Source organism: Pan troglodytes, chromosome 1, assembly GCF_028858775.2.
Source record: "Pan troglodytes isolate AG18354 chromosome 1, NHGRI_mPanTro3-v2.0_pri, whole genome shotgun sequence".
NCBI classification, from domain to species: Eukaryota; Metazoa; Chordata; class Mammalia; order Primates; family Hominidae; genus Pan; species Pan troglodytes.
In genome coordinates, this window is record NC_072398.2 from 195532920 (window position 1) to 195556468 (window position 23549).

General features: G+C 47.1%; 1 protein-coding gene across 18 annotated transcripts in view; it reads left to right on the plus strand.

Annotated features, from left to right (window-relative positions):
* Window positions 1–22170, plus strand: part of KIAA0319L (KIAA0319 like) — a 123406-nt gene extending 101236 nt beyond the window's left edge. For 12 of the 18 annotated variants that reach the window (XM_024357827.3, XM_063782920.1, XM_024357826.3 and 9 more), the window contains 11 exons: window positions 1520–1643; window positions 2316–2448; window positions 4215–4363; window positions 5465–5616; window positions 5969–6107; window positions 7642–7801; window positions 11684–11826; window positions 12955–13077; window positions 13647–13737; window positions 14849–14940; window positions 20888–22170. In XM_024357827.3, coding sequence (XP_024213595.1) covers window positions 1520–1643; window positions 2316–2448; window positions 4215–4363; window positions 5465–5616; window positions 5969–6107; window positions 7642–7801; window positions 11684–11826; window positions 12955–13077; window positions 13647–13737; window positions 14849–14940; window positions 20888–21075 — 1494 coding nt within the window. In that variant the 3' untranslated portion in view covers window positions 21076–22170. Of the gene's footprint in view, window positions 1–1519; window positions 1644–2315; window positions 2449–4214; window positions 4364–5464; window positions 5617–5968; window positions 6108–7641; window positions 7802–11683; window positions 11827–12647; window positions 12826–12954; window positions 13078–13646; window positions 13738–14848; window positions 14941–20371; window positions 20773–20887 lie in introns of those variants that run through there. The other 6 variants (XR_010147206.1, XR_010147203.1, XM_063782924.1 and 3 more) reach the window with 4 other exon arrangements.
* Window positions 22171–23549: the final 1379 nt, after the last annotated feature.

Consider the following 23549-nt stretch of genomic DNA (forward strand, 5'->3'; position numbering starts at 1 on the left):
AGGGAATGGTTCCTATTTTTTCTTGCCCAAGAGAAGTAGAGCTGCTGGACTGCATTTTTAGAAACCTCCAAACAAACTGAGAAAGCTTTAGGGGCCTTTGATTAATGTGGTAGCAAAAATCTTTATCTTGGCCGGGTGTGGTGGCTCACGCCTGTAATCCCAGCACTTTGGGAAGCTGAGGCGGGCAGATCATGAGGTCAGGAGTTCGAGACCAGCCTGGCCAACATTGTGAAACCCCGTCTCTACTAAAGATAAAAAAATTAGCCGGGCGTAGTGGCGTGCGCCTGTAATCCCAGCTACTTGGGAGGCTGAGACAGGAGAATCCCTTGAACCTAGGAGGCGGAGGTTGCAGTGAGCCGAGATCACGCCATTGCACTCCAGCCTGGGTGACAGAGCAAGACTCCATCTCAAAAAAAAAAAAAAAAAAATTATCTTAAATGTTTAGTATTAGAGGAAAAGGCTGAGAAATGTTAGTTGTTCTGGATGACTCCAGAGAGTCAAACTATTTAGAAGCTACAAGGGTGCAAATCTTAGTGAGCTCTATAACAAGTTAGAGTAGATTGGCTAGATGGTGAGTATCTTCTCTCTAGAGATGCTTAAGAAGAGAGACTAGATCTGTCACCAGGCAGGTAACATAAAGAAAGAAAACTGGATGGTGGCTGTGCTGAACTTAAGCCCTGACTAAAGGAGTCATCTACTCTTCAGGTCCAGCTGGTTGTTGCCACATGGAAGGATGGTCCTAACATTGCTTCATAGCCCAGCTTTTCAAGAGAAGAAAGAAATTGAGACCTTTATGTGAAAATTTCCAATATGAGAGACACCACAGGCCAAAAAAAATGTTTGCAAGCTGGATTCAGCCCATGGGCTACTAGTTTTTGCCTACTGCTCTACAGGAAGTTCCTGCATTGGAAGTTTGCCCAAAATTATTTATAATGTCCCTCAAGATTCTATATTTCTCAGTTTTAAGGCCTCCCTTAAAGCCTCCATTTTACCTGACTTTTGTTTAAATGTTATGTTAGGTTGTTGCAGAACCTGTACAGACCTGAAGGAGACAGTATGGTGTTATACAGCATCTTGAGCTGCTGCCATGTTTCACTGAGACAGCTTTGTTAGGAGCACTGTGTAGCTTCAGTAGGAAGAGGATCTTTTTAAACAGTGTTTTTAAAACTGGGTCATTTATTGTTTGTTCACGGTATTCTTTCTGGTTTGAGTCATAGAGACTGGCCTTGGTAATCTCTGCACATTTCCCAATACTGCCCTCTCTTATGAGAGTTCTGGCTTTATTTGAAACTGCTGCTGTGTCAGAGAGGGTTGTTTCCTTGAAGGGGGAAACCCTTAGCAAGGTGCCTCATGATATCTGACTCCATATTCACTCACGTGCTGAACTGGTACGTAATAGCCCAGTACCATCTTAGGTCTTAGGTTTAGAAAACTAAATCGTTTTTACCAGAGTCGGAATTATTGTGTGATGTTGTGATTCCTGGAGTCCACTTTTCCACTTCTGTATTTGTATTTGTAGGGTGTTAGAACACCAACCTTACAGCTCTCTGCGATGCAAGAAGGAGACTACACTTACCAGCTCACAGTGACTGACACAATAGGACAGCAGGCCACTGCTCAAGTGACTGTTATTGTGCAACCTGGTAAGCTCCAGCCTTGTGGTTCAGGCTCTTCTATTGGTGGGTCCATTTAACCTTGGGGGAAAAGAGTGTTGGGTTCTGAGCTGTATGAGGGTAGAAGCAGAAGGCACCGATCCATAGAGCCTCTGGTGACTTCTATTGTTCCTTCCCCTTGTGCTTTCTTCATAGCTAGAGATGAAGGATACTTCCCAGCCTCAGCTTGTGCCCTTCCCTTGGCTTGTTGTTGGTACCTTCAAAGAGACCTAGGAAATAGAGTTTATGCCATCCCAAATCCTAAAAAGTAATTGCGGTTTTTGCCATTCCTTTCAATAGCAATTACTTTTGCACCAACCCAATACCACGTCCTTTAAGGGCCTGCTTAAAACTGACTTCCTCAGGACAGCCCTGTCTTGTCACTCAAATCCTTTCATTTGAACTCCCTTAGCATTAGAGTTCAAGTTTAGTATGGCATTATAACTTCATTATGTTCTATGTTTCTGTCAGAATTGCTTGATATGTTTCAGTCTTATATTCTTTATTGTGTGCTCCCTGACGGTAACCACATCTCCCACAGTATCTGACAGTTCTGTGGCCTGAGAGGCAGAGTCCATGGCTTCCAGAACATGTGTCCCAATTGGTTCCTCTCCTTTCCCACCTGGACTGGCTGCTTTTGACCTCTAACTCTTTGTCTTCCAGAAAACAATAAGCCTCCTCAGGCAGATGCAGGCCCAGATAAAGAGCTGACCCTTCCTGTGGATAGCACAACCCTGGATGGCAGCAAGAGCTCAGATGATCAGAAAATTATCTCATATCTCTGGGAAAAAACACAGTGAGTATTGACACAAAATCCTTATTTTTGCAAAGCCTCCAGACCTTGGAAGAGCAAGGTTTTGTTTGCTATTATGAGTTGAGTTGCTCTTATTGGCTTATCCGGTGGGGTGACTGAGGAAGAAATGTTTGCAATTCCAAACTTCAACTCCAAGAAAATGATATTATAAATAATTTTTGTAAGAAAAAAAGAATGCTTGCCATCAACTAGTCCCCAGGTAGTACTGTGTGATCCTGGTGCTTTTGCAGGTACAATCCATCTGCTGAAATGCAGAGTTTAATTATACTTGAGAGGCAGGATGGAAGGGGTAATGGAGCAGAAAAATACTGTTGCTCAGAATTAACTGGGTAAGGCTGGCACGGGGGATGGGGCAGAGCAGCTATTAAGAGAAATTGAAAATACATCCATAAAATGAAAGCATTACTCTGTTATTGTTTTCTTGAAGACACCATTTACCAATTAAGTTAGCCAGAGGCCAAAGGCGGTAATCAAAATAATTCTAATTACATAGAAATTACCTAACTGAACCATTCTTAGTTCCTATAGTTTCTTTTAGCTCCTTTAAACCATAACTAATGCAACTGAAATTATATGCAGGATCCCACAAGTAGCAAAAGAATTCTAAGAAGAGTTAAAAGTATTCTCTGTTTCCAAAGGTAGCAACCATAGGACAGCCTGGGTTTTTTTTTGTATTGTGTTTGTTTGTTTGTTTGTTTGACAAAGGCATTGGAGATGGGTGGAAAAGAACTTTAATTTGACTATACAAATGACTTGCTTTTGAGATTGCTGAGTTGGAATCTAGAAATTATTTCCCTCAGCTCTTGTTTTTATCTTTTGTAGAACATAATCTTACCCAGCCCAGGGTGTTTTTAATTATAATTGTTTATTGAAGATATGGCTGATAGACCTTTTAGCTGAGTTTTATTAGTGTTTACAGCAGAGATAATGCTTAGCATAGCTTCTTGAAGGAGACTGTGCTTCAGGAGGAGCTACCAGGATCAGAGGCTGTAACTTTAAAAGGCAAAACAAAGTAAATCCTGGATGTCTGCAGATTTCTCTGGCTTTCCTGTAGTTAAAAGCTCTGGGGCATTTTGATCCTTGAGCAGAGGGCTCTCTGGCTGTGTGCAGCCTCAATGTTGGCACAGAGCTCCCTTGGCTGCTGCAGGCAAGTCTCTGAGGCCACAAGGGGGAAGAAGGGATGTAGGGTGTCCTAGGTGCTTGATGGCCCCTGTCCAGGAGCTGGAGGGAACTTTGCTTATAGAGTTGCTACAAACAAGATGATTTTGTCCTGAGAGTTCCTCTGCAGTCTTGCCCCATTTCCTTTCCTTTCATCAGGAAGGATTTGGGCACGTGATTAAGAAATGCATTTTGCTTCCTTGCTGGCAAGAGCCAAACCAACTACTGGGCCAGAAATGCTTTTTAGAAACATCACTCTTAAATCATTCTTTTGATCAGAGACTTGCTCAGAGAACTTTCTTCCTTTTACAAACTAGAATGGTAAAGCGTTCAAGTGTTCTAGAAGCTCATATAAAGGATAAGGCTAGAGGTGTTTGAAAGCTATTTGAATTTTCTGACCAGCAGGCAGCCTGTATTTTGAGGCCAGATGACACTTTGTCCAATTGAAATATTTTTAAACATGTCTTGTCAAGGTCTGGGTAACAGTAGTTCGTGTCTTTGCTGAGGGAGTCATTGTCTCCTCCTGCTAAGTTAGGGACAGGACAGCAGCAGACAGGTACAACTCTACCCTCTAGTTTCTCTTTTTGCAGGGGACCTGATGGGGTGCAGCTCGAGAATGCTAACAGCAGTGTTGCCACTGTGACTGGGCTGCAAGTGGGGACCTATGTGTTCACCTTGACTGTCAAAGATGAGAGGAACCTGCAAAGCCAGAGCTCTGTGAATGTCATTGTCAAAGAAGGTACCTCTCTGCCTCCAGTTTGTGTAGCAGCCTCTTAGGGTCAGATAGCTGAAGAATTTATCCTGTCATGTTTGCCTGCAGAAATTGATTAGAGATAGCAAGAGGTGGGTAAGAGGGTTGGGGTGAGGGCAACTGTTATTTTCTTTTCTAAAACAGCCTTTAATTGGACTGTAAGGTGAATTTTAACTTCCCTCCCTCCTCCTGCTTACATCTTCCCTTCCCTCTCATCCCCTTACTTTCTTTTCAGTCCTCCCTCCTTCCCTCCTTACTTTATTTCTCAGTTGAATAGGGAAAGAATTAAGGGTTCTATTCTTTGCATTTTTATTTTGCCCCTCTGCATTGCTGAGACCTGGGCCGTGACTCCTGTTAGCTACAGTGACACCTGCTGTCAGGCTTGAGAATGACGGCCGCACTACAGCTGACTATGCTTGCCCTGAGCCTTTGAGCTGAGGCCAGCCAGAGGCCTTGCTCTTTACAGGCACAGTGACCAGTGAGAGCTGTGGGAGAGGGCCCTAAGTTGATAGCAGGAAAAACCATCAGATATGCAGACCTCCAGACATAAGATACCAAGCTGAGTAAATACTGCACAGACATCTGAATATACAGAGCTTCACGTGGGGCTCCGAATAAGAGAGGTAGCTCTTTGTTTTCTCTTGTGAAGTTCCAAGGAAGGGGTCCAAAAAGATATTCAGAGAATAACATTTTAAGATATTTTGAAGGAGAATTTGCAAGATCAGCTAGGTGAAACCTAAACTCCAAGGTTTTAAGCCAGTTTGGGCCGTTATTTCTGATCATCACATACCTCCAAAGCAGAGAAATGGATTCCATTTGGGAAGGCTACTGGGAGAATATGAGAGGAAAGCACACTCGTCCCCTCTGTTGTACAGTGTTAGAAGAACATTTCTCTGGGTAGGACTGGAACCTCAGGACTGCAGCGCTGGTAGCTTTCATCTACACTGTTGGTTGGTGGCAGGGACAGGCACTTAAAAAGGTTCTCCAGTTAAGGTACTCTTGATGTTTTAATTTCCCCATAAGCATCATGAAGAAACATTTCTTCTTTTCCAGAATGTCACATTATGTCAATGATTTCTTTTTGATTAGAAATAAACAAACCACCTATAGCCAAGATAACTGGGAATGTGGTGATTACCCTACCCACGAGCACAGCAGAGCTGGATGGCTCTAAGTCCTCAGATGACAAGGGAATAGTCAGCTACCTCTGGACTCGAGATGAGGGGAGCCCAGCAGCAGGGGTAAGTGTGCTAGGAGCTGGAGAGCTACACAGGAGTGGGGAGGAGGAGGAGCCACGCATTCCAGTATATGCTTTAATCAAGTGGCCCCTTATATCAAACCCAGATTGTTCTCTGAAATCCAGGGAGGTGAAGTGACTTGCTTAGGGTCATTCTGTAAGCTAGTATAGCACAGAATGGGTTTCCCTTCCCTGATCCTAGCAGTTGTAGGCTGCGATGCTGTTCTGTATCAGGAACTGCCCGAGGTTGAAACAGTTCAGCCCTGAAGGGCCTAGTTATGGTGAAAGCAGCAACTGACTCCAGGAAAGGAATGGCATTTTGTTCTGTAACATAGCCATGTTGTTCAACCCTACAGGAGGTGTTAAATCACTCTGACCATCACCCTATCCTTTTTCTTTCAAACCTGGTTGAGGGAACCTACACTTTTCACCTGAAAGTGACCGATGCAAAGGGTGAGAGTGACACAGACCGGACCACTGTGGAGGTGAAACCTGGTGAGTTCATTTAGTGATGAGGCTGAGTAGAATTGCTGAATCAGCCAATCAAGGCCTCTATCCTGAGACCCCCTTCCCCGAGCATGGACAGAGCCAGATGGCATGTCCATCTTTAAAAATAATCGAGAAACCCCAAGCTGAAAAATCCATAGAGACCGTCTGTTCCAACAATACCTCCTACCCATGCAGAAATACAGACCTCCCCCTATTCATCTCAGATGGAGAAACAAACTCAGAGAGGGCAGGACTTGCTCAGTGTCACACAGCAGTTGTGTCAGAGCCAGGCCTTTGTGCTCGTAGTCCAGCACTTTCTCCTCTCCTCGTGACTGATGAGAGAGGGCTCAGAGTGCTTGGGAATCTGAGCATGGGAATAGCTTGAGTCATGATGTCTCATCAGCATCCAGATGCAGAAAACAATTTATTTTTATAAGTTGAGCCTCAGGCCTTGTCTGATAATCCAGGGAAGGTAAAGTAATAGTGCTCTTTACATTTTTCAGCTTTGCAGAAATAAAAATTTTCTTCTTAAATAGAACCATGTTTTTATTTTGCTTTGAGGTTAATATGGTGATAGGGAGGCACTGAGTATGGAGGTGGGATAGAGCTTTATAAATTCCTGAGCTTCTGATGAAATGGTATTAACTTTAAACCTACTCTTTATTATCTAGGCCAACCTCATATATGGATGTTTTAGACAGGAAGGGATCTTGGGAGGTCTTCCAGTCCTTGTCCTGCCTCTAGGAAGGACAGTAGCTGAGACACTATAAAATCTCTTTGGTGTTTAAAGTCAGATCACAGATAGTCTACTAATTATGCAAATTATACATCAGAACAGGCAAGTGGTGCATTCAAGTATGTAAATAAGGCATTCCAAACAATCAGTTTGAAATTCCAAATGTAGAACATCTTTAGGACATATTCAAAAGTAAAACATGATAGCCTCACCGTTTTAGAGTTATACAAAGATAGTGCAGCTGTGATGTGGCTCTAAGGAAATCCTTGTGTCTTGGCTGACTGGATTTTCTTTTGTTAACTGTATTTAAACCTGGAGGGACGGATGCATTCCCATTATTGAGGAGATTGTTGAGATGGACACTTTTCCTCCCATTGTTGTGCACAAAATACAGCGAGGCACTGAAAATCAGATGTGAGTCAGGAGAGATTGCTTAATAACCCCCACTTGGCCTGGATTGCTCAGCACTGCCAGTTGCACAGAGGCTTTTAAAACAAATGTTTAAGTGTTTCTCTCTTCCCCACTCCCGTCATTACTCCCCACCCCTCATTGCATCACTGCTTCAGCCTTATCTCCAGCACTTGTGTGGGAATTCTCAGGTTGGTATAGAGAGCAGGAGTGCTTTAGAAGCTTTCTAAGCCAGCCCCAGATTGCCCGATCAGGAATTCACTATTGTCCCTTTCCATTTGAAGGATATCTGAATGTTCTCACTCCTTTCTCTCCTGTGCCAAAGCAAATGCACAGTGGCAGGTCTGTGTTTACTCTCCTACTTCTAAAGCCATGACTGATCCACATGCTTTCCAGATCCCAGGAAAAACAACCTGGTGGAGATCATCTTGGATATCAACGTCAGTCAGCTAACTGAGAGGCTGAAGGGGATGTTCATCCGCCAGATTGGGGTCCTCCTGGGGGTGCTGGATTCCGACATCATTGTGCAAAAGATTCAGCCGTACACGGAGCAGAGGTAGCTGGGCAATGAATGGGGGGAGCAAAGGAAAGACCAGGGGCCCCCGGGCTTCTTGAATGAGCTGAGAAATAGTGTGGTTAGATAGAGAAAGGTGGGCTTTCTGACCAGAAACACTCATGTTGCCTTTTCTTCAATAGACTTCTGTCTTCTAGTGCAGGTGACATGCGCTGTACTAGACACTTCAGCAGGGCTCCAGGGTGTAGGAGGTCAACTATTTTGACAACCACAGTCTAGTAGAGGAGATAAGTAAATATGGAACATTAGTACGGTGTGGGTTTGGTACAACAAGCAGCATTGTGGAACACTGTGGCAAGGACAATGAATTCTTCTAGGAGAGTTGGGGTAGGAGTAATCCAAAGATTTTTCTAGAATAAAGAAAACTTCAACCTGGGCAACATAACAAGACCCCACCTCTACAGAAGATTTAAAAATTAGCCAGGTGCAGTGTGGTTCGCCTGTAGTCCAAGCTATTTGGGAAGCTGAGGCAGGAGAATTACTTGAGCCCAGGGGTTTGAGGCTGCAGTGAGCTCTGGTCACACCACTGCACTCCAGCCTGGAAGACAGAGTGAGACTGTCTCAAGAAAGAAAAAAAAGAGAAAAAAAAGGGAAAAGGAAACTTGTATTGACCAGGCATGGGAGGATGGGGAGGAAATTCAGAACAGGGGAACAGCATTGAGCAATGGCCCTATGGTATGAAAGTACACAGTTTCTTCCAGAAGAAGTCACTTGGTTCAAGCTTAGTGGCCCCAGGATGTGGTAGAAGACAAGACTGGCAGTGGAGATTGAGAACAGTTATATGCAAGCTGAGGATCTTAGTTTTAATAGTTTGGGTAGGCAGATCCAAGTTGGTTTGTTTTATGTGTGTGAAGTTTTTGTTTTGTTTTTAAAAGCAAGGAATTTCCATAATTTGATTTTTTTTTTTTTTTAAAAGAAAGATCAGTAGTGTGGAAGCTAGTCTAAAATAGGGAGAGACCAAAGGCTGGGAGACCAATCAGGAAGCTTCTGGACTAGTCCAGTGAAAAGGTAATAAAACCTGAATTAAGATAGTGGAAGAAGAGGAGAAGAAATTAAAAGAAATTCAGTGGTAATTCAGTAGTACCTGGCCCTTTACGAATGAAGGTGAGTGAGATAGCAAATGTGAGGCTTTTGGTTTGGATGTCTGGATAGATGGTTCAGGTCATTAACTGAGATTGGGAAGGCAGGCGAAACCAGTATGGATGATTGAATTTGGGGTGTCTTACTGGCTGCGTCAGGAGATGTTCCGTCAGATAGCCACAAGTAAAGGCTGGAACTTGTGGAAGGAAGAGCCCGAGATAGGAGTTACTGCATACAGGCAGGAGCCAAAGCCATGAGAACGGGCGAGTCTCACTAGGAGAGAGCTAAGATGGATAAGGACACAACTCTGAAGGGCATCATTATTTAAGGAGGAGGCAGAGAAAGAAGAGGTAGCAAAAGAAACTAAGAAACAGCAATCAGGTGGGAGGAAAACCAAATGAGAGTGGTCTGCTGGAAGTTAAGGGGTGATCTGGCAAAAGGGGTGCTTCCAAAGGATTCAGATGCTACAGGGATGGAGGTGTGGTGAGAACACAAAGTAGGCCTATGGGTTTGTGATTAGTAGATCAGTGCAACTATAGTGAGAGCATTTTACTTAGATGTTGGAGGCAGAGGACAGATTTCATGGTTTGAGGATACAGAGATGGTCAGTATAACACCTTTTTGAGGAAGTTAGTGCTGAAAATAATATGGGAGGTAGGATTGAAAGAATATCTTTAAAAATTTTTTTTTCATTGTGGTCCTTGTGGAACATGAACATCTTTTTAAAATAGGAAATTTGTGAGCATTTGTATAGACTTGAGAGGAAAAGGAGATGGTGGAGATAGGGGATGGGTAATAAATGGAGGCAGATCTGGGGGACCAGCCAAGTTGGAAACATGAGGTGAGAGCAGTGGTTCCCAACTCCAGCCACACAATAGAATCTTGCGGAGGTTGTCTGAACATAACACTGCCCAAGCCTTAGCCCCAGAGATTATAGTTCAGTTGGTCTGGAGTGGGGTCTGGGTACCTAGAATGGAAAAGCTCCCCAGGTGAATTTAATCTACAGTCAGGGCTCACTAGGTCAGACATAGCACGATTAGGGATAAGTATACTCAGCAGCCTGGGAGTAGGAACAGGGCAAATGGCTGCTTGATTGATCCAAGTTGGCGGGAATTGGCTGGCAAGCAGTGGAAAGATGTTAGCAAGAGTGCTGGTAAGAGCACTGTTGACAGGTTGCTCAGATTCACCAGCACTGCATAGGGGGCATGAGCAAGAGAGAAGCTTCTGGGTTTCCCTGAGCTTCTGGCTTGTACTGGATTGACTTAGTTAAGGAATTCAGGAAGAACATATGATTGGAAGAAAATAGTATTTTACAGTAGGAAAGAACATGGCCCTTATATTAGACCCAGCTTCTGAGCCCTGCCCTACTAGTGTTAGCTCTGTGGGAAAGTTACTTCACCTCTCTGAACCTGTTTTACTATCTGTGAAAATACTAGTACCTATTTATAGGATTGTTATGAGGATTAAATAAGTTAATGTTTGTATAGTCCCTCACACATAGTGTGCAATTAATGGTTATGAGTTGATTTTGAGACTTGTTGGATTTGAGGTATCTGTTGAAGCTCTGGGGTAGATATTCACACAAGTATTTGCAGATATAGACTGGTCACTCAGGAGGGATGTGGGGAAAGGAGATAAAGATCTGAGGGTTATTGATATATAGACCGAAATTGAAACTGTAAGCATGAATTAGGTAACTGGGAGAAGATAATGGGCAACGGACCACACATCCTTTATGGCAAAAGTTTTTTTTTGTTTGTTTGTTTCTGGAATTGATAATGCCCCATTGTTAATCCCACTGTGCAGCAAGCTTTTAGAAAGTCTATGGCAGTACTTCTCAGACTTCTATGTCATGCATGCCTGGAAAATGATACCATTTATAGGGCACCTTGGGATAAACAGAGAAGGCTGCTTGTATTGGAAGCAACTGGTCCAGGGCCTCTAGGATGCCCAGGTCCCACCCAGCCACACTGCATGCTGAGAGGATCAATATCTTGGTCACACCTGTAAACCAGTGTGACTCACTGATTTAGAAGGTTCTAATTGTAAAACTCACATGGAGCTCAAGGGGCAGGCTACTAAAAATTAAGGCTAAGGCATAGAACAGACTTGGTACTACCCAGATGTGAGTTCACATGTGGCCTATCTTGGCCAGAAATTGACAATCAGCAAACAGATTCTGGGCATGGAGTAATATAAGTTCATAGCCATACTACAGTGTAAGATCTTTTTGTTGTCATCATAATTGTTTTGGCTATGTTGTGACCTATGGATAAACTTTGATGCTGTCCAACAATTTACATTAACAAAGCATTGTGGTTTGTCTTTCAAGTAAACCAGTCACAAACCCAGCAGTCTTAGCTGGAAAAAGGTGGACAGCAGGAATGTAGCCATACCAAATCCCCATTTGTCTCATCCTCCAGTTAGATGGAGAGTATGGGTCTTCTTGCTGGAGGAATGGGTTCTTTTGTTAGCTGGGGCAGCTTAGGGCATTTTAAAAAGAACAGACTTTGTAGTTAGACATAACAGGGTTGGGATCTGGCTCTGCCATAATCAACTGTGTGACCTTGGGCAAGTTACTTAACCCCTCTTACAAAGCCCCAGTGTTGTTCTCTGTAAAATGGAGATGACCCTGATAACACCTTTCTCACTGGCTTGTAGTAACAGAATGCATGTAATACTTAGCACAGTGTCTGTCACAAACAGAAGGTACTTAGTAAATGTTAGCTGTTGCTGCAGGTATGGACCGCTTCAGCTCATTAGTACTGTTGCATGTCTCTGCAGCACCAAAATGGTATTTTTTGTTCAAAACGAGCCTCCCCACCAGATCTTCAAAGGCCATGAGGTGGCAGCGATGCTCAAGAGTGAGCTGCGGAAGCAAAAGGCAGACTTTTTGATATTCAGAGCCTTGGAAGTCAACACTGTCAGTGAGTAATTCTGGGAATTTGGGAGCAAGAGCCTACCTAGTGCCTGCAGCTCACCCCTTGGTCCTTTCTGTCCTTGGCCTTCATCTTCTTTTCTCTGGGAAGATGGAGATAATCATTTTCTTGCACTACTATTACCATGAAAGAGTCCTGATTCATCACTGGGGATTCTTAACTTGGGGCCCATGGGCCCCTGAGATCGTGTTCAGAAGGCTGTGAGCTTGAGTGGGGAAAAATTTACATCTTTGTTTTCACTAACCTCTGACTGAAACTCACTGTTTACTTCAATGATCAATGTAGGCAACAAACTACAGTAGTATCAACAGAACCTGTGGCTTTGAGGCAATAGAAATCACAAATAATTTCCTATCACATTACATGATGTCATTTTTACTTATCACTACTTCAAAATTATGATAGTTGTTAAACCCACTTCTAGCTCTTGTTGTTTAATGCTTATTTATTTATTTATTTATTTATTTATTTTGAGATAGAGTCTTGCTCTGTCGCCCAGGCTGCAGTGCAGTGGTGTAATCTCAGCTCACTGCAACCTCCGCCCCCCTGGGTTCAAGTGATTCTCCTGCCTCAGCCTCCTAAATAGCTGGGATTACAGGCATGCACCACCACGCCCAGCTGATTTTTATATTTTTAGTAGAGATGGGGTTTCGCCATGTTATCCAGGCTGGTCTCGAACTCCTGACTTCAAGTGATCTGCCTGCCTCGGCCTCCCAAAGTGCTGGGATTATAGGTGTGAGCTACCATGCCCAGCCTGTCTTCTTAAATATTTCAAAAACGTTTAATATAATTATTGCCTTCCTTTGAAGTACTATAGGTATTTTATTTTTCCAATTGTGAGAAGGGGATGTGTGGGACATAAAAGATTAAGAATTGCTGATATAGACAAACAACAAGTGAAGACAGGCTGGAAGTGTCTTTCTAGTGGCCTCCTGACTGCTCCAGTTTTGTCCAGTCGAGATGAGAAAGGCAGGCACCATGCCCAAGGTGGGTCTCGAGGACATTTCACCACATAGCATTAATCTGGGGTGCTTTGGTGCCCTCATGGGCTCTAGGTGCTGCTTGTCACCCCTGGCTGAGTCTTGTTGACTTTCTTCCCTTTGCTGCCACTCTCAGCATGTCAGCTGAACTGTTCCGACCATGGCCACTGTGACTCGTTCACCAAACGCTGTATCTGTGACCCTTTTTGGATGGAGAATTTCATCAAGGTGCAGCTGAGGGATGGAGACAGCAACTGTGGTGAGTTTTCTATGTGGCACAGTGCCAGCCTGTTTGGCGCTGAATGTGGTTCTGCGCTGAGTGGGTGGGTGTTGGTGTTTCTGAAGCAGATGAGCAGGCAAGGAGAAGAACTTTGTGTATTTTCTGTTTGCAGAGGACTTTTACTTCCTTCCTCCACACTTGCTCAAGGTTAGAGGAAAGCCCTGAAGCAGTCGTGTAAGAAGAACCAGGCTTAACTCAGATCCAATGCCAGTTACAGCCTAAATCCCACCAGCTGAAAAGCCTCCTGTCTTTTGGAGTGCCTCTGTGCTGTAGCCTAATGGAAGCCCTCGTTTCCCTCTTAAAGCTCTTTTCAGCCTGCACCACTGCTGCAGGGTCTCAGGGCTTGTCAGGAGCAGGGACTGGAAAGCAGGGACATTTCAAAAGGTTTAAAGCTTCAGCTGCCCTTAACTCCAAGGTCTTACCTTCCTGGGGAGCCTGAGGCATTCTTGTCTCCAGAGTGAAGCCACACCTGCCCAAGCTGGGAGCAGCCCAGACCTCCCTCCCAGCCTCTCCCTCCACAGCCCTCACCATTTTGATTTTCTTGGCAGAGTGGAGCGTGTTATATGTTATCATTGCTACCTTTGTCATTGTTGTTGCCTTGGGAATCCTGTCTTGGACTGTGATCTGTTGTTGTAAGAGGTAAGATGGATTTTCCTTTGAAATTCATTCGGGCTTCTTGTCATACATTCGTTCCTCAGAGAGGTATTTGGCACCTTCCACGTGGAAGGACTGGGCTGGGTCCTTAGTCAGCATTAGAGAGTTCTGACCCACCTAAGGCATGCATGGGCAGCTTTGCTCACCCTGAGACTCTCCTGAGGGCAGAGGCACACTCCTTCAGTGAGTGGCAGCCACTGCAGTGATTTGGAACCTGGGAAACATGGCTGGGCGGGAGCAGGGCAAGGTGGGGGAGTGAGCGTGAGGGCCAGGGGTACAGACCCGGATCACATCTGTAAGGTGTGTTTTCTTTAATGCACCACACCGTAGCCTCACCAGCATAGCCTGCGAGTTTTTAATTCTGCCTTCTTTCTAGTTGGGATTCATGAGTGTACATGTTTCCACACAGGTATGCACTTTCGGCTAGCCAGGCTCAGGCGTCCTGTGTTTTTTCATTTGAGTCTTCCTATTGAGTCTTCTAAGATGGAATGGTTACATTTATTTTATGTTTTCATTATTAATAATATTATTTCTGTGTATACTGTGTGCCATAATATTTTTATAGGTAATATCATTTTTAAGACACATAACCTTTTCCCATTTTACAGATAAAAAAACTTAGGCTCAGGAAAGGTACATCACTGTCTGAGGACCAGTTAATAGTGACAGAGCTGAGATTCAACTTTCAGTATAACCTCTTATAAAACTTGGAACTAAAGGAATTTTTAAAAATTCCCACCAGTCTAAGACAACCACCATTACCAACTTTGTTAGTGTAATGCCTGTCTCCTCCCACACCCTTCAAGCAGAGGATTTTGTTTTCTTTACGTTTTTAACCAATCTGTCCTTCATTGCCCCTGTGGGATGGTGAGTCCGTGCCAAGGTGGTCATAGCTCCCTTGCCCTTCTCCAGAATTGCTGAGGAACATTTGAGGAACAAATCACAGTTGCCACGTTTCCTGGCTGAGAAGTGAGGAGAGGACACCCCTCTCAGTAGGTGCCCCACCAAAATAGGGCCCTGCATGCACATCTGGCTCTCATCCTCATCCTCCCAGAGAACCTCTTTCCTGAGCAGGGGTGGGGGTTGTGTTTTTTAGGCAAAAAGGAAAACCCAAGAGGAAAAGCAAATACAAGATCCTGGATGCCACGGATCAGGAAAGCCTGGAGCTGAAGCCAACCTCCCGGGCAGGTAGGGGCCCTGGGTGCCAGAGCTTCTAGGTCTGTGCACTCTCTCTGTGGAAGGCTGCTGTCACTAGCCCCTCCTGAGTGTGTCACTAACAGCCCACTGTGCTTGCAAAGCATTTTGTTCCCTTTTGCCTGATGAAGACTGAGGGTCAGATTTGCCCTGAGCTGCACTGGACAAAATGCCTCCAGGACCCACTTCGCGTGCTACTTCCGCTTGGCGGGGGTGCTGGGCCTGTTGTTTTCCTTTGCCTGGGCATTCTCCTCATGTTTCCCACCTGGAGTTCCGCTTTTCCAACTGCCCCAGGTAGTCAGGGTCAGGGACCTTGGACTTGTCTCTTACTGCTGACCAGTCTGTCCTTTATGGGCAGAGATGAGACCCAGGCCCGTGTCTGCCAGCTGACCACCTTTCAGCCAGCCTTGTTCTCCTGTCTTCCTATCTTTATCATTTGGCAAGTCCTCAGCTTCTGTCAGTGTCTTAGGGCAGATAGGAGGGCATTTCCTTGCACAAACAGTAAGATGACTTTGAGTGATGGCACTGGGAGATCAGGGCAGGTAGTAGGCCTTCCTTCCTCCACTGGGCTGGGTCACCTGGCGAGGGTTTCACTCATCATGGATGCCATGGGACAGGTATCATTGGTTTATGAGAGCTAGACTCTATAAAGCGATTCCTAAACACTCTGCAAGTAGAACTATTTTTATATAAAGCATTTCTTAAACACTTTTCATGCTTAAAGCTTTGTGTTAGGGAGAGGCTGTGGGGGTATAGGGAGTCATCAGACACAGGCTGTGCCCTCAGTCTAGTGAGGGAGAAAAGACACACAGTAGCAGAAGAGAACAGGCTCACAGCAGTCTGGACTCTGCACCAAGCAGCTCGATCCACCAACACTGTCAAGGTGGAGACTGGAGGTGGTGGGGCTTGAAATGAGCCCAGGAAAGCAGAGCAGTGAGGGTGGGCGGGGCATTTCACCCAGGAATATTGAGAATGAGGGCCTGGAGGTGAAATGTGCAAAACCCACCCCTCACACTGCAGCCAAGGTTTTTATCATGTTACTCTGATCATGTTTTTCACCCCCTGACATTCTTCAATGACTTACTATTTCTAGCACAAAAAGCTAGAACTTTTGGTCTGGTAGATGTGGCCTTTGTGAGCTTACATCAGTTTGCTTTTCTAGAATCTTTCTCTTTGCTGATCTCCCTCTTTTCTAAACAAGTTCTGCTGGTTCATCCAGTAATCTCTTTCTTTTTTAAAAATGTGGCGACAAGGTCTTGCTCTGTCACCCAGGCTTGAGTGCAGTGGTATAGTCATAGCTCACTGCAGCCTCCAACTCCTGGGCTCAAGTGGTCCTCCTGCTTCAGCCTCCCAAAGCAGCTGGGACTACAGGCATGCACCACCATACCCAGCCCTAGAAAGCTCTTTCTTATCCCTCCCTTAACCTCCTCAAGTTGTGCTCACCTTTCTCCCACATGCCTGGGTCGGCATTTCTCTCGCTGTCTCATGATTAGTTATGTTTGCCTGTCTCCCCACCCATCAGTGAAATCCCTGAGGGCAGGGGCTGTCTCATTCATCTGTGGATATGGAGCGGGACCACTATGTGCCAGGCCCTGTGCCAGACACTGCTTATATTGTGGTGAATCAAACAGACTTCACTCTTGTGTAGCTTATATCAGACAGACATTAAGCAAACTCACAAATACATAAAATATGCTCATAAAAGGCCTTTATGAAGAAAAACACTTAAGCTGAGACCTGGATAAGTGGGAGCTAGCCAGATAAAGCTGCAGGAAATAGCATTCCAGGCAAAGGAACAAAACTGGTGCAGACCCAGCTGCTAGAAGGAGCAGAGAGCATTTGAGGAGGTAGAAGAAGGTGACATGATGGACAGGTTCACCTTCCCACGGAGTAAGGGGTGAGTGACCCAAGGCTCAATGGATGAGCAGGGTCCCTGCTGAGGACTTCTCTTGAGTACAATGGTGAGCCACTGATAGCTTTTTAAGGGGATGAATGGTGGGATTTGGTTTACATTTATTATTATTTGAGACAGAGTCTCACTCTTATCACCCAGGCAGGAGTGCAGTGGTGCGATCAAGGCCCACTGCAGTCTTGACCTCCTGGGCTCAGGTGATCCTTCCACCTCAGCTTCCTAAGTAGCTGGGACCACAGGCATGCGCCACCATCCCCAGGTTTTTTTGTGTTTTTTTTTTTTGTATTTTTGGTAGAGACGGGGTTTCATCATGTTGCCTAGGCTGTTCTTGAACTCCTGGGCTTAAGTGATCTGCCTGCCTTGGTCTCCTAAAGTGCTGGGATTATAGGTGTGAGCCATGGCACCCGGTCTTGGTTTATATTTTAAAAAGACAACTGTGTAGCTGGGCGTGGTGGTGGGTGCCTGTAATCCCAGCTACTCGAGAGGCCAAGGCAGGAGAATTGCTAGAACCTGGGGGTGTGAAGGTTTCAGTGAACTGAGATCACTCCAACCTGGGCAATAAAGCCAGACTCTGTCTCAAAAAAAAAAAAAAAGATAACTGTGGCTGACAGATGCAGGGGTTGGAGGGGAAAGGCTAGCTGAAAGGAAGTTAGATAGAATGTCCTTGGGGTTGAGAGGCAGATAGATTCTAGATACATTTTTGAGGAAGACTTGATGAGGTTAGTGGTCTGCTGGCCAAGGGGTGTGGGAGAAGGGAGAAAGGAAGGATGGCTCACAGCTTCAGCACTGAGCCTCTGTGGGTTGGGTGGTGGTAGTATCCCTGAGATGGGAGAGACTGGAGAAGAAATGTTGGAGATCAAGTGTTTGGTGCAAGACAGTTATGAATGGAGTTGAGGGAATGAGAATGAAAGATTGACAAGGCCCAAATTGTGAAAGTTTTGACTATCAGCCTGCAGAGTTAAACATTTATCCTGGTGATGCTGGGAAGCAAAGTCTTGGATAAGCTGGTTTAGGAAAATCAGTCTGGTGACAACATATAATAATTGAAGGGGTGTGGCTACAAGTGTGGAGACCAGCAAGGAGATTTTTGGTCCAAGGAGATGCTGACATTGGTTCACACAGCGTGGTGTCAGTGGGTTATAGCTAGGTCTGGCAAGGTCAGGGCTGACTTCCAACTGAGAGATGGAGAATGATAGTGCTGTTGACAGAATCAGAACCTCTGATGCAGTGACTGGGTAAGAGAAGATGAATTAAATGGAACTCAGCAGAAGAGTCAGACATGGAACTGTAGAAATAGGAATCTCCCATCTGCTGGTGAGGATCAGCACCACAAAGGGTCATATCCCTTATGGGGGAACGTTGAAGGACAAAAGAAGAGGCCTAGGGTTGAGGACCCCAAGAATGACCATCCAGGAGGGAGGAGGGGATTCATTAGGGGACAGCCGTCGGTGTTTGCTGCTGCAAAGGCCAAAGAATCAGAATTGATAGCACCAGAGAAGCTCCTGGCCCATCAGAGAGCTGCAGTAGAGTGGGGAGTGACAGTGGAAGTGAAAGCGCAGGTGATTTAGAAAGCGAAGTGAGGAGATGAAGGCCCTGAATATTTAAAAATCCTTTTAACGGCAGAGCAGTGAAAGCTAGAGAAGCAGGATGGCAGGCAGAGGGCAAGGGCCTCCTCTTCCTCAGAGAAGGGCTCATGAACAGATCTGTGGGTGGCAATGTCGAATGCAGGTAGAGGAGTGGTGCATTGGAGAGGTGCTTCCTGACTGAGGAGGAAGGAGGGAGAAGGGAAGAGAGGAGAGAAAGGGAGCATGGAGTTCAGATGCCTCTTCTGAGGCAGGAGGGGAGAAACGGGCGGTGATGGCCCGGAGAAGTGCCGCGCTGCAGAGGCGAGATTGGATGGGAGCCTGAGCTCAGCACGTCGGACATCTTAGGGAGAGGGGAGAGCCACGGGGTGTTCCAGTGGCATCTAGGTGACCAAAACCAACAACGTGCGACCAGGTGAGGGCAGCAGGGCTGGTCTCTTGTGGGCAGTGTCTACCGAAGGGAGCTGGGAGAGCCCGCTCAGGTTCGGTGTGGGTCTGAGCAGGCCGGAAGCACTGGTTCTTGTTCTGGGCTCAGTGGGTTAGCAGGTCCAGCCTACAGTAGAGTCACTAGGAGGACGAGGAGAATGAGATTCAAGACCATATGGTGTCAGGTATGGAACTGAAGAAGTTTAGCTGGAAGAAGGGTAAACTGAGTGGGTCTGTGGGGGGGAAAGAGGATGTATGTGCGCGGGAGTCTGGACGGACAGTTTGCCAGGAGCCAGTTTAGGCTGAGGATGAGCAGCAACTGAGGAAGGAGAGCAGCGCCACCTGGTAAGTGTAGGGCTGCCCCCCTCAGGAGGCCCCCTTTACATTCAGCAGCTATGGCTTTGTTTTCTCTTGTTGTTGTTGTTTTTTGTTGTTGTTTTTGTTTTCTATTGATTTGTTTTTCTAAAACTTTCTATTGAAGTATATTAGGTTCAACCTAGGCTCCTGTCCTCACTGCTATAGCCAGAGGGGCTTTGGGAAGGAGGCAGCTGTGAACGGGTGGGTATTTCAAGGGGCGAGGCAGGGCCTTTGGAGGACCTGGGCCCTTGCCAGGGCCCTTTCCACTGTCCCCACCACACTGGAGATGTGCTGGCGGTCAGTGTTCTTCTGTGGCCCTGCTGCTCCGCTGCCCGAAGACTCAGTAGGAGAGGTTCAGTCAAGACCCAGAACTGTAACCCTGACACCAACGCGGGTGAGGAAGCTCCCTGCCCAAGCCCCAGAGCATGTGGCACAGGCACAGCTGTACATGGACAAGGTCCTTGGGCGCATGTGGTCCTGAATGGCAGGCGCATCAGGGTCTGGATGCGCTCAGCCTGGAGAGCTCGGAGCACTCCCAGCCTTAAGTCAGGTGTGGCCAGGAAGGGCTGAATGGCTGGGAATCCTCTCAAGGCACTTTCAGTATGTGAGGGAGATCTGGATCCTTCTCCCCGGAGAAGGGAGAATGATTATTGGATGATGAGATTGTGGTGCTGGAGAGGGCTCTCCCCTCTCCCTAAGATGTCCACCCCTCACCTGACTGGTTACCTTTTTTAGAAAGGAGGGAGGTTAGCTCCTGGGCGTGGGCATTCCCAGGACCCAGAACACTGCTGAGGGGGTGCCACCTGTTGGCAGCTCCCACTCTAGTCCTGCTATCTCAGCCTGCTGTTTGCTTTCTCTGGAGTTTTTGCACCAGCCAGAGGGCAGCCATCTTTGCTGTTGGAACTCTTCTTATCAGACCACATTTCATGTCTGTGGCCGCTCGGCATCTATAGGGATAAGTAGTGAAGGGACTGCCATGGCTTGCAGAATCGCAGGTGTCTTCTTCGACCCCAGGTGCTTCATACGGTTCTTGCTTTGTGTGTTCTGTGATTTGGCTGCTTGGGACTGCTTCTGAGAGTCCCCATTTCAGTCAGGCTCTCCCAGCAGGAGAGACCTCTCCAAGCGTGCACCTGCTCTGCCACCCTAGCATCCAGTGAAGCCACAGCAGACAAGAGCCCACAGAGCAAATGTCTACATGGACTGAAACTGCACACTCCTGCTGTGCCAGCACTCAGCGGCCCTGCTGACCTAGGGTGCAGCTAAAAGCTCATTCTCCAGAGCCTGAGTTCTTTGTGCTTTCCTGCCTACCATGTCACTCCACCCATAGAGGGAGGTGATAAAATATTCCAAATTTGAAAGGTAAAGAAAAGAGAATGTCACTGAGTGGCCTGAACCAAAGCTCATGGATACTGGAGATGAAGAACCAGCAGGAGACCCCAGGTGTGCTCTCATCCATACTCTGTGACACCCCTTAGTGGACTGTTCCAGCCAGTTGAGCCCGGGAGAAGGACTAGGGAAGCTTCCTTCCCATCTGCACCTCCCAGCCTGGTGAGGAGCCTGTGACTTGCCCTGTTCCTTGGCTCCTCAGGCTGGGGTAAGGTGTGGGGGTGGCTCCAGCCTGGAGGCCAGTCTCCTGATGCTGGATTCCTTGTTTTCCCTGCAGGCATCAAACAGAAAGGCCTGGTGCTAAGTAGCAGCCTGATGCACTCCGAGTCAGAGCTGGACAGCGACGATGCCATCTTTACATGGCCAGACCGAGAGAAGGGCAAACTCCTGCATGGTCAGAATGGCTCTGTACCCAACGGGCAGACCCCTCTGAAGGCCAGGAGCCCGCGGGAGGAGATCCTGTAGCCACCTGGTCTGTCTCCTCAGGGCAGGGCCCAGCACACTGCCTGGCCAGTCCTCCTACCTCCCGAGTCTGCGGGCAGCTGCTGTCCCAGCATCTGCTGGTCATTTCGCCCTGACAGTCCCAACCAGAACCCCTGGGACTTGAATCCAGAGACGTCCTCCAGGAACCCCTGAACGAAGCTGTGAATGAAGAGGTTTCCTCTTTAAACCTGTCTGGTGGGCCCCCAGATATCCTCACCTCAGGGCCTCCTTTTTTTGCAAACTCCTCCCCTCCCCCGAGGGCAGACCCAGCCAGCTGCTAAGCTCTGCAGCTCCCCAGTGGACAGTGTCATTGTGCCCAGAGTGCTGCAAGGTGAGGCCTGCTGTGCTGCCCGCACACCTGAGTGCAAAACCAAGCACTGTGGGTATGGTGTTTCCCTCTCTGGGGTAGAGTACGCCCTCTTGCTGGGCAAAGAGGAAGTGGCACCCCTCCCCTCACCACAGATGCTGAGATGGTAGCATAGAAATGATATCTGGCCCCCCCTTAACACTGGAGCCCCACTCCCTTCTCCCATCCGGCCCGAGATTAGGGAGGATTGACTGTGTCAGGGATGGTGGGTGGCCTCTCTCGCTGCCAGGGCCCTTGTCAGAGCAGCCAGGCTGGACAGACGGCCTCCCTCCTCTCCATCTGACCGGCACCTGCTGCTTCGGGGCTTAGGCCACCGCTCCCTGTCCCCAGAGGAGATAGCCCCAGATGGACTGGACTGTTGTGGCATGAGAGTGCATGTGTGCAATGGCCCCGCTGTGGTCCCCTCTCTGTCCCTCCATCTGTATGTGTTCTCTCTGTGTCCCTTGCATGTGTGCGTGTTAGAGTGAGCGCGTATGCATCAACTCATTGGGCTCTTGGCTGCTCACAAGGCAACTTTGACTTGGAAAGACTTTCATCTCCTTGGAACCAAGACTTCCTGAGTCCCCCTCACCCTGGCCCTGTTCCACCATGGTTATCTGGGTATTGGGGAATGGAAACTTTGGGGGAGTGACTTTTTAAAGAGACACTTATAATTTCTACTACTGCACTACTGTCCATTGTGGGATGATTAAACATGGTATTTAACTGTGCACTCTGTCTGCTGGGTGTGCTGCTTCACGCTACATCTCGGACCTGTGCACAGCTCCCACCCTCTGGGCAGCCCTGTGAGGTCATGGCCTCTGGCAAGGAAGTTTTGGGCCTGGCATCAGCACATGCAAGCAGTGGTGCTGGGCCCTGCCTGCCACTGGTGGGTGGGAGTGCACCACCCCAGTACCCCTGCTGGCTTTAAGGGAGGAGGGTTGATGTCCCTTCTTCCCATATCTATCTTTTGTTAACACAAAAATGATCATGTCCACCTGTGACCAAGCTGGGGGGACACGGAGTGTCCTAAAGTCCAGGGTGTGGCTTTAGAAATTTTGACCACTCATCTTCCCTTTGGTGTTCCCAAATAGTAGAGGTTGGCCACATGCCCCCAAATGTGTTGACTGTACCTAGTTCACAGAGCACTTTGCTGGGCATGTGGCTTGGGAGGGCTGGTGCACAGTCTAGCACTCCCAAGACAGGGAGGAGGGAAGGACCACTGAGTTCATGCTCCCTCCAGGGCCCTGGACACAAAACCCTGCTGCAGGAGGGCAGCAGTGGCTGTTTTTACAGATCGAGAGCCAAGGCATAGTGAGATGAAGTAACTTAATCTACACAGATGGTGACAGAGGAGAACTCAGGCCCGGCAGAGCCTTGCTCGCTCTGCAGCAGTCTCCAACCTCAAGACGAGAGGCTTCTTCAGACAGGTTGCTGGGTTTCTAATTCAGTAGGTCTGGGGAAGGGGGAGGACATAAGAATTTGCCTTTCTAAAACAGGTTCCCAGGAGATGCTGATGCGCTGGTCCTGGGCCTCCCTTTAGAACCTCTGGCCTAGAAGCGCATAGTCAATGCCGCATGAATAGGAACCAGCACATGTCCCATCCTGAGTGAGGGTGAAAGAAGTAAGTTTAGTAAAGGGAGGTCTCGAATCTGCCAAGGAGTGTCCTCCAAGCTAAGGGCACAGGTTTGCTCAGTTGACGGGTGGAGGTGGGGGGCAGTGTTGCAGCCCAAACACAGCCACAGCAGACAGGCTCTGTGGAGCGGAGGGCACTCCAGAGAGTGGCCAGATGAAAAACAAGTTGGTCCGCACACAGTGGAAGCCATTGGCAGCTCGGGCAACAGAACAGTGGAGCTGGGTACAGGCCAGACTGCACAGAATAGCTGGATGGGAGGCGATAAGGCCTTGGTGAGGTTGATGCATCGGGAATAGCTTCAAAGGATTTGGGAAGGAACCGCAGGACCCGACCACTTACTAGCTTTGTAGTAAAAAAGGGAGGCTTCCCTTTTCCTCTGGGCCTCTTTTCTCCATCTTGTTTATCTCAGCTACAACCCACTGAAGGATATATATACATATATATATTTTAGTTGGAATTTTGCTCTTAAATGGG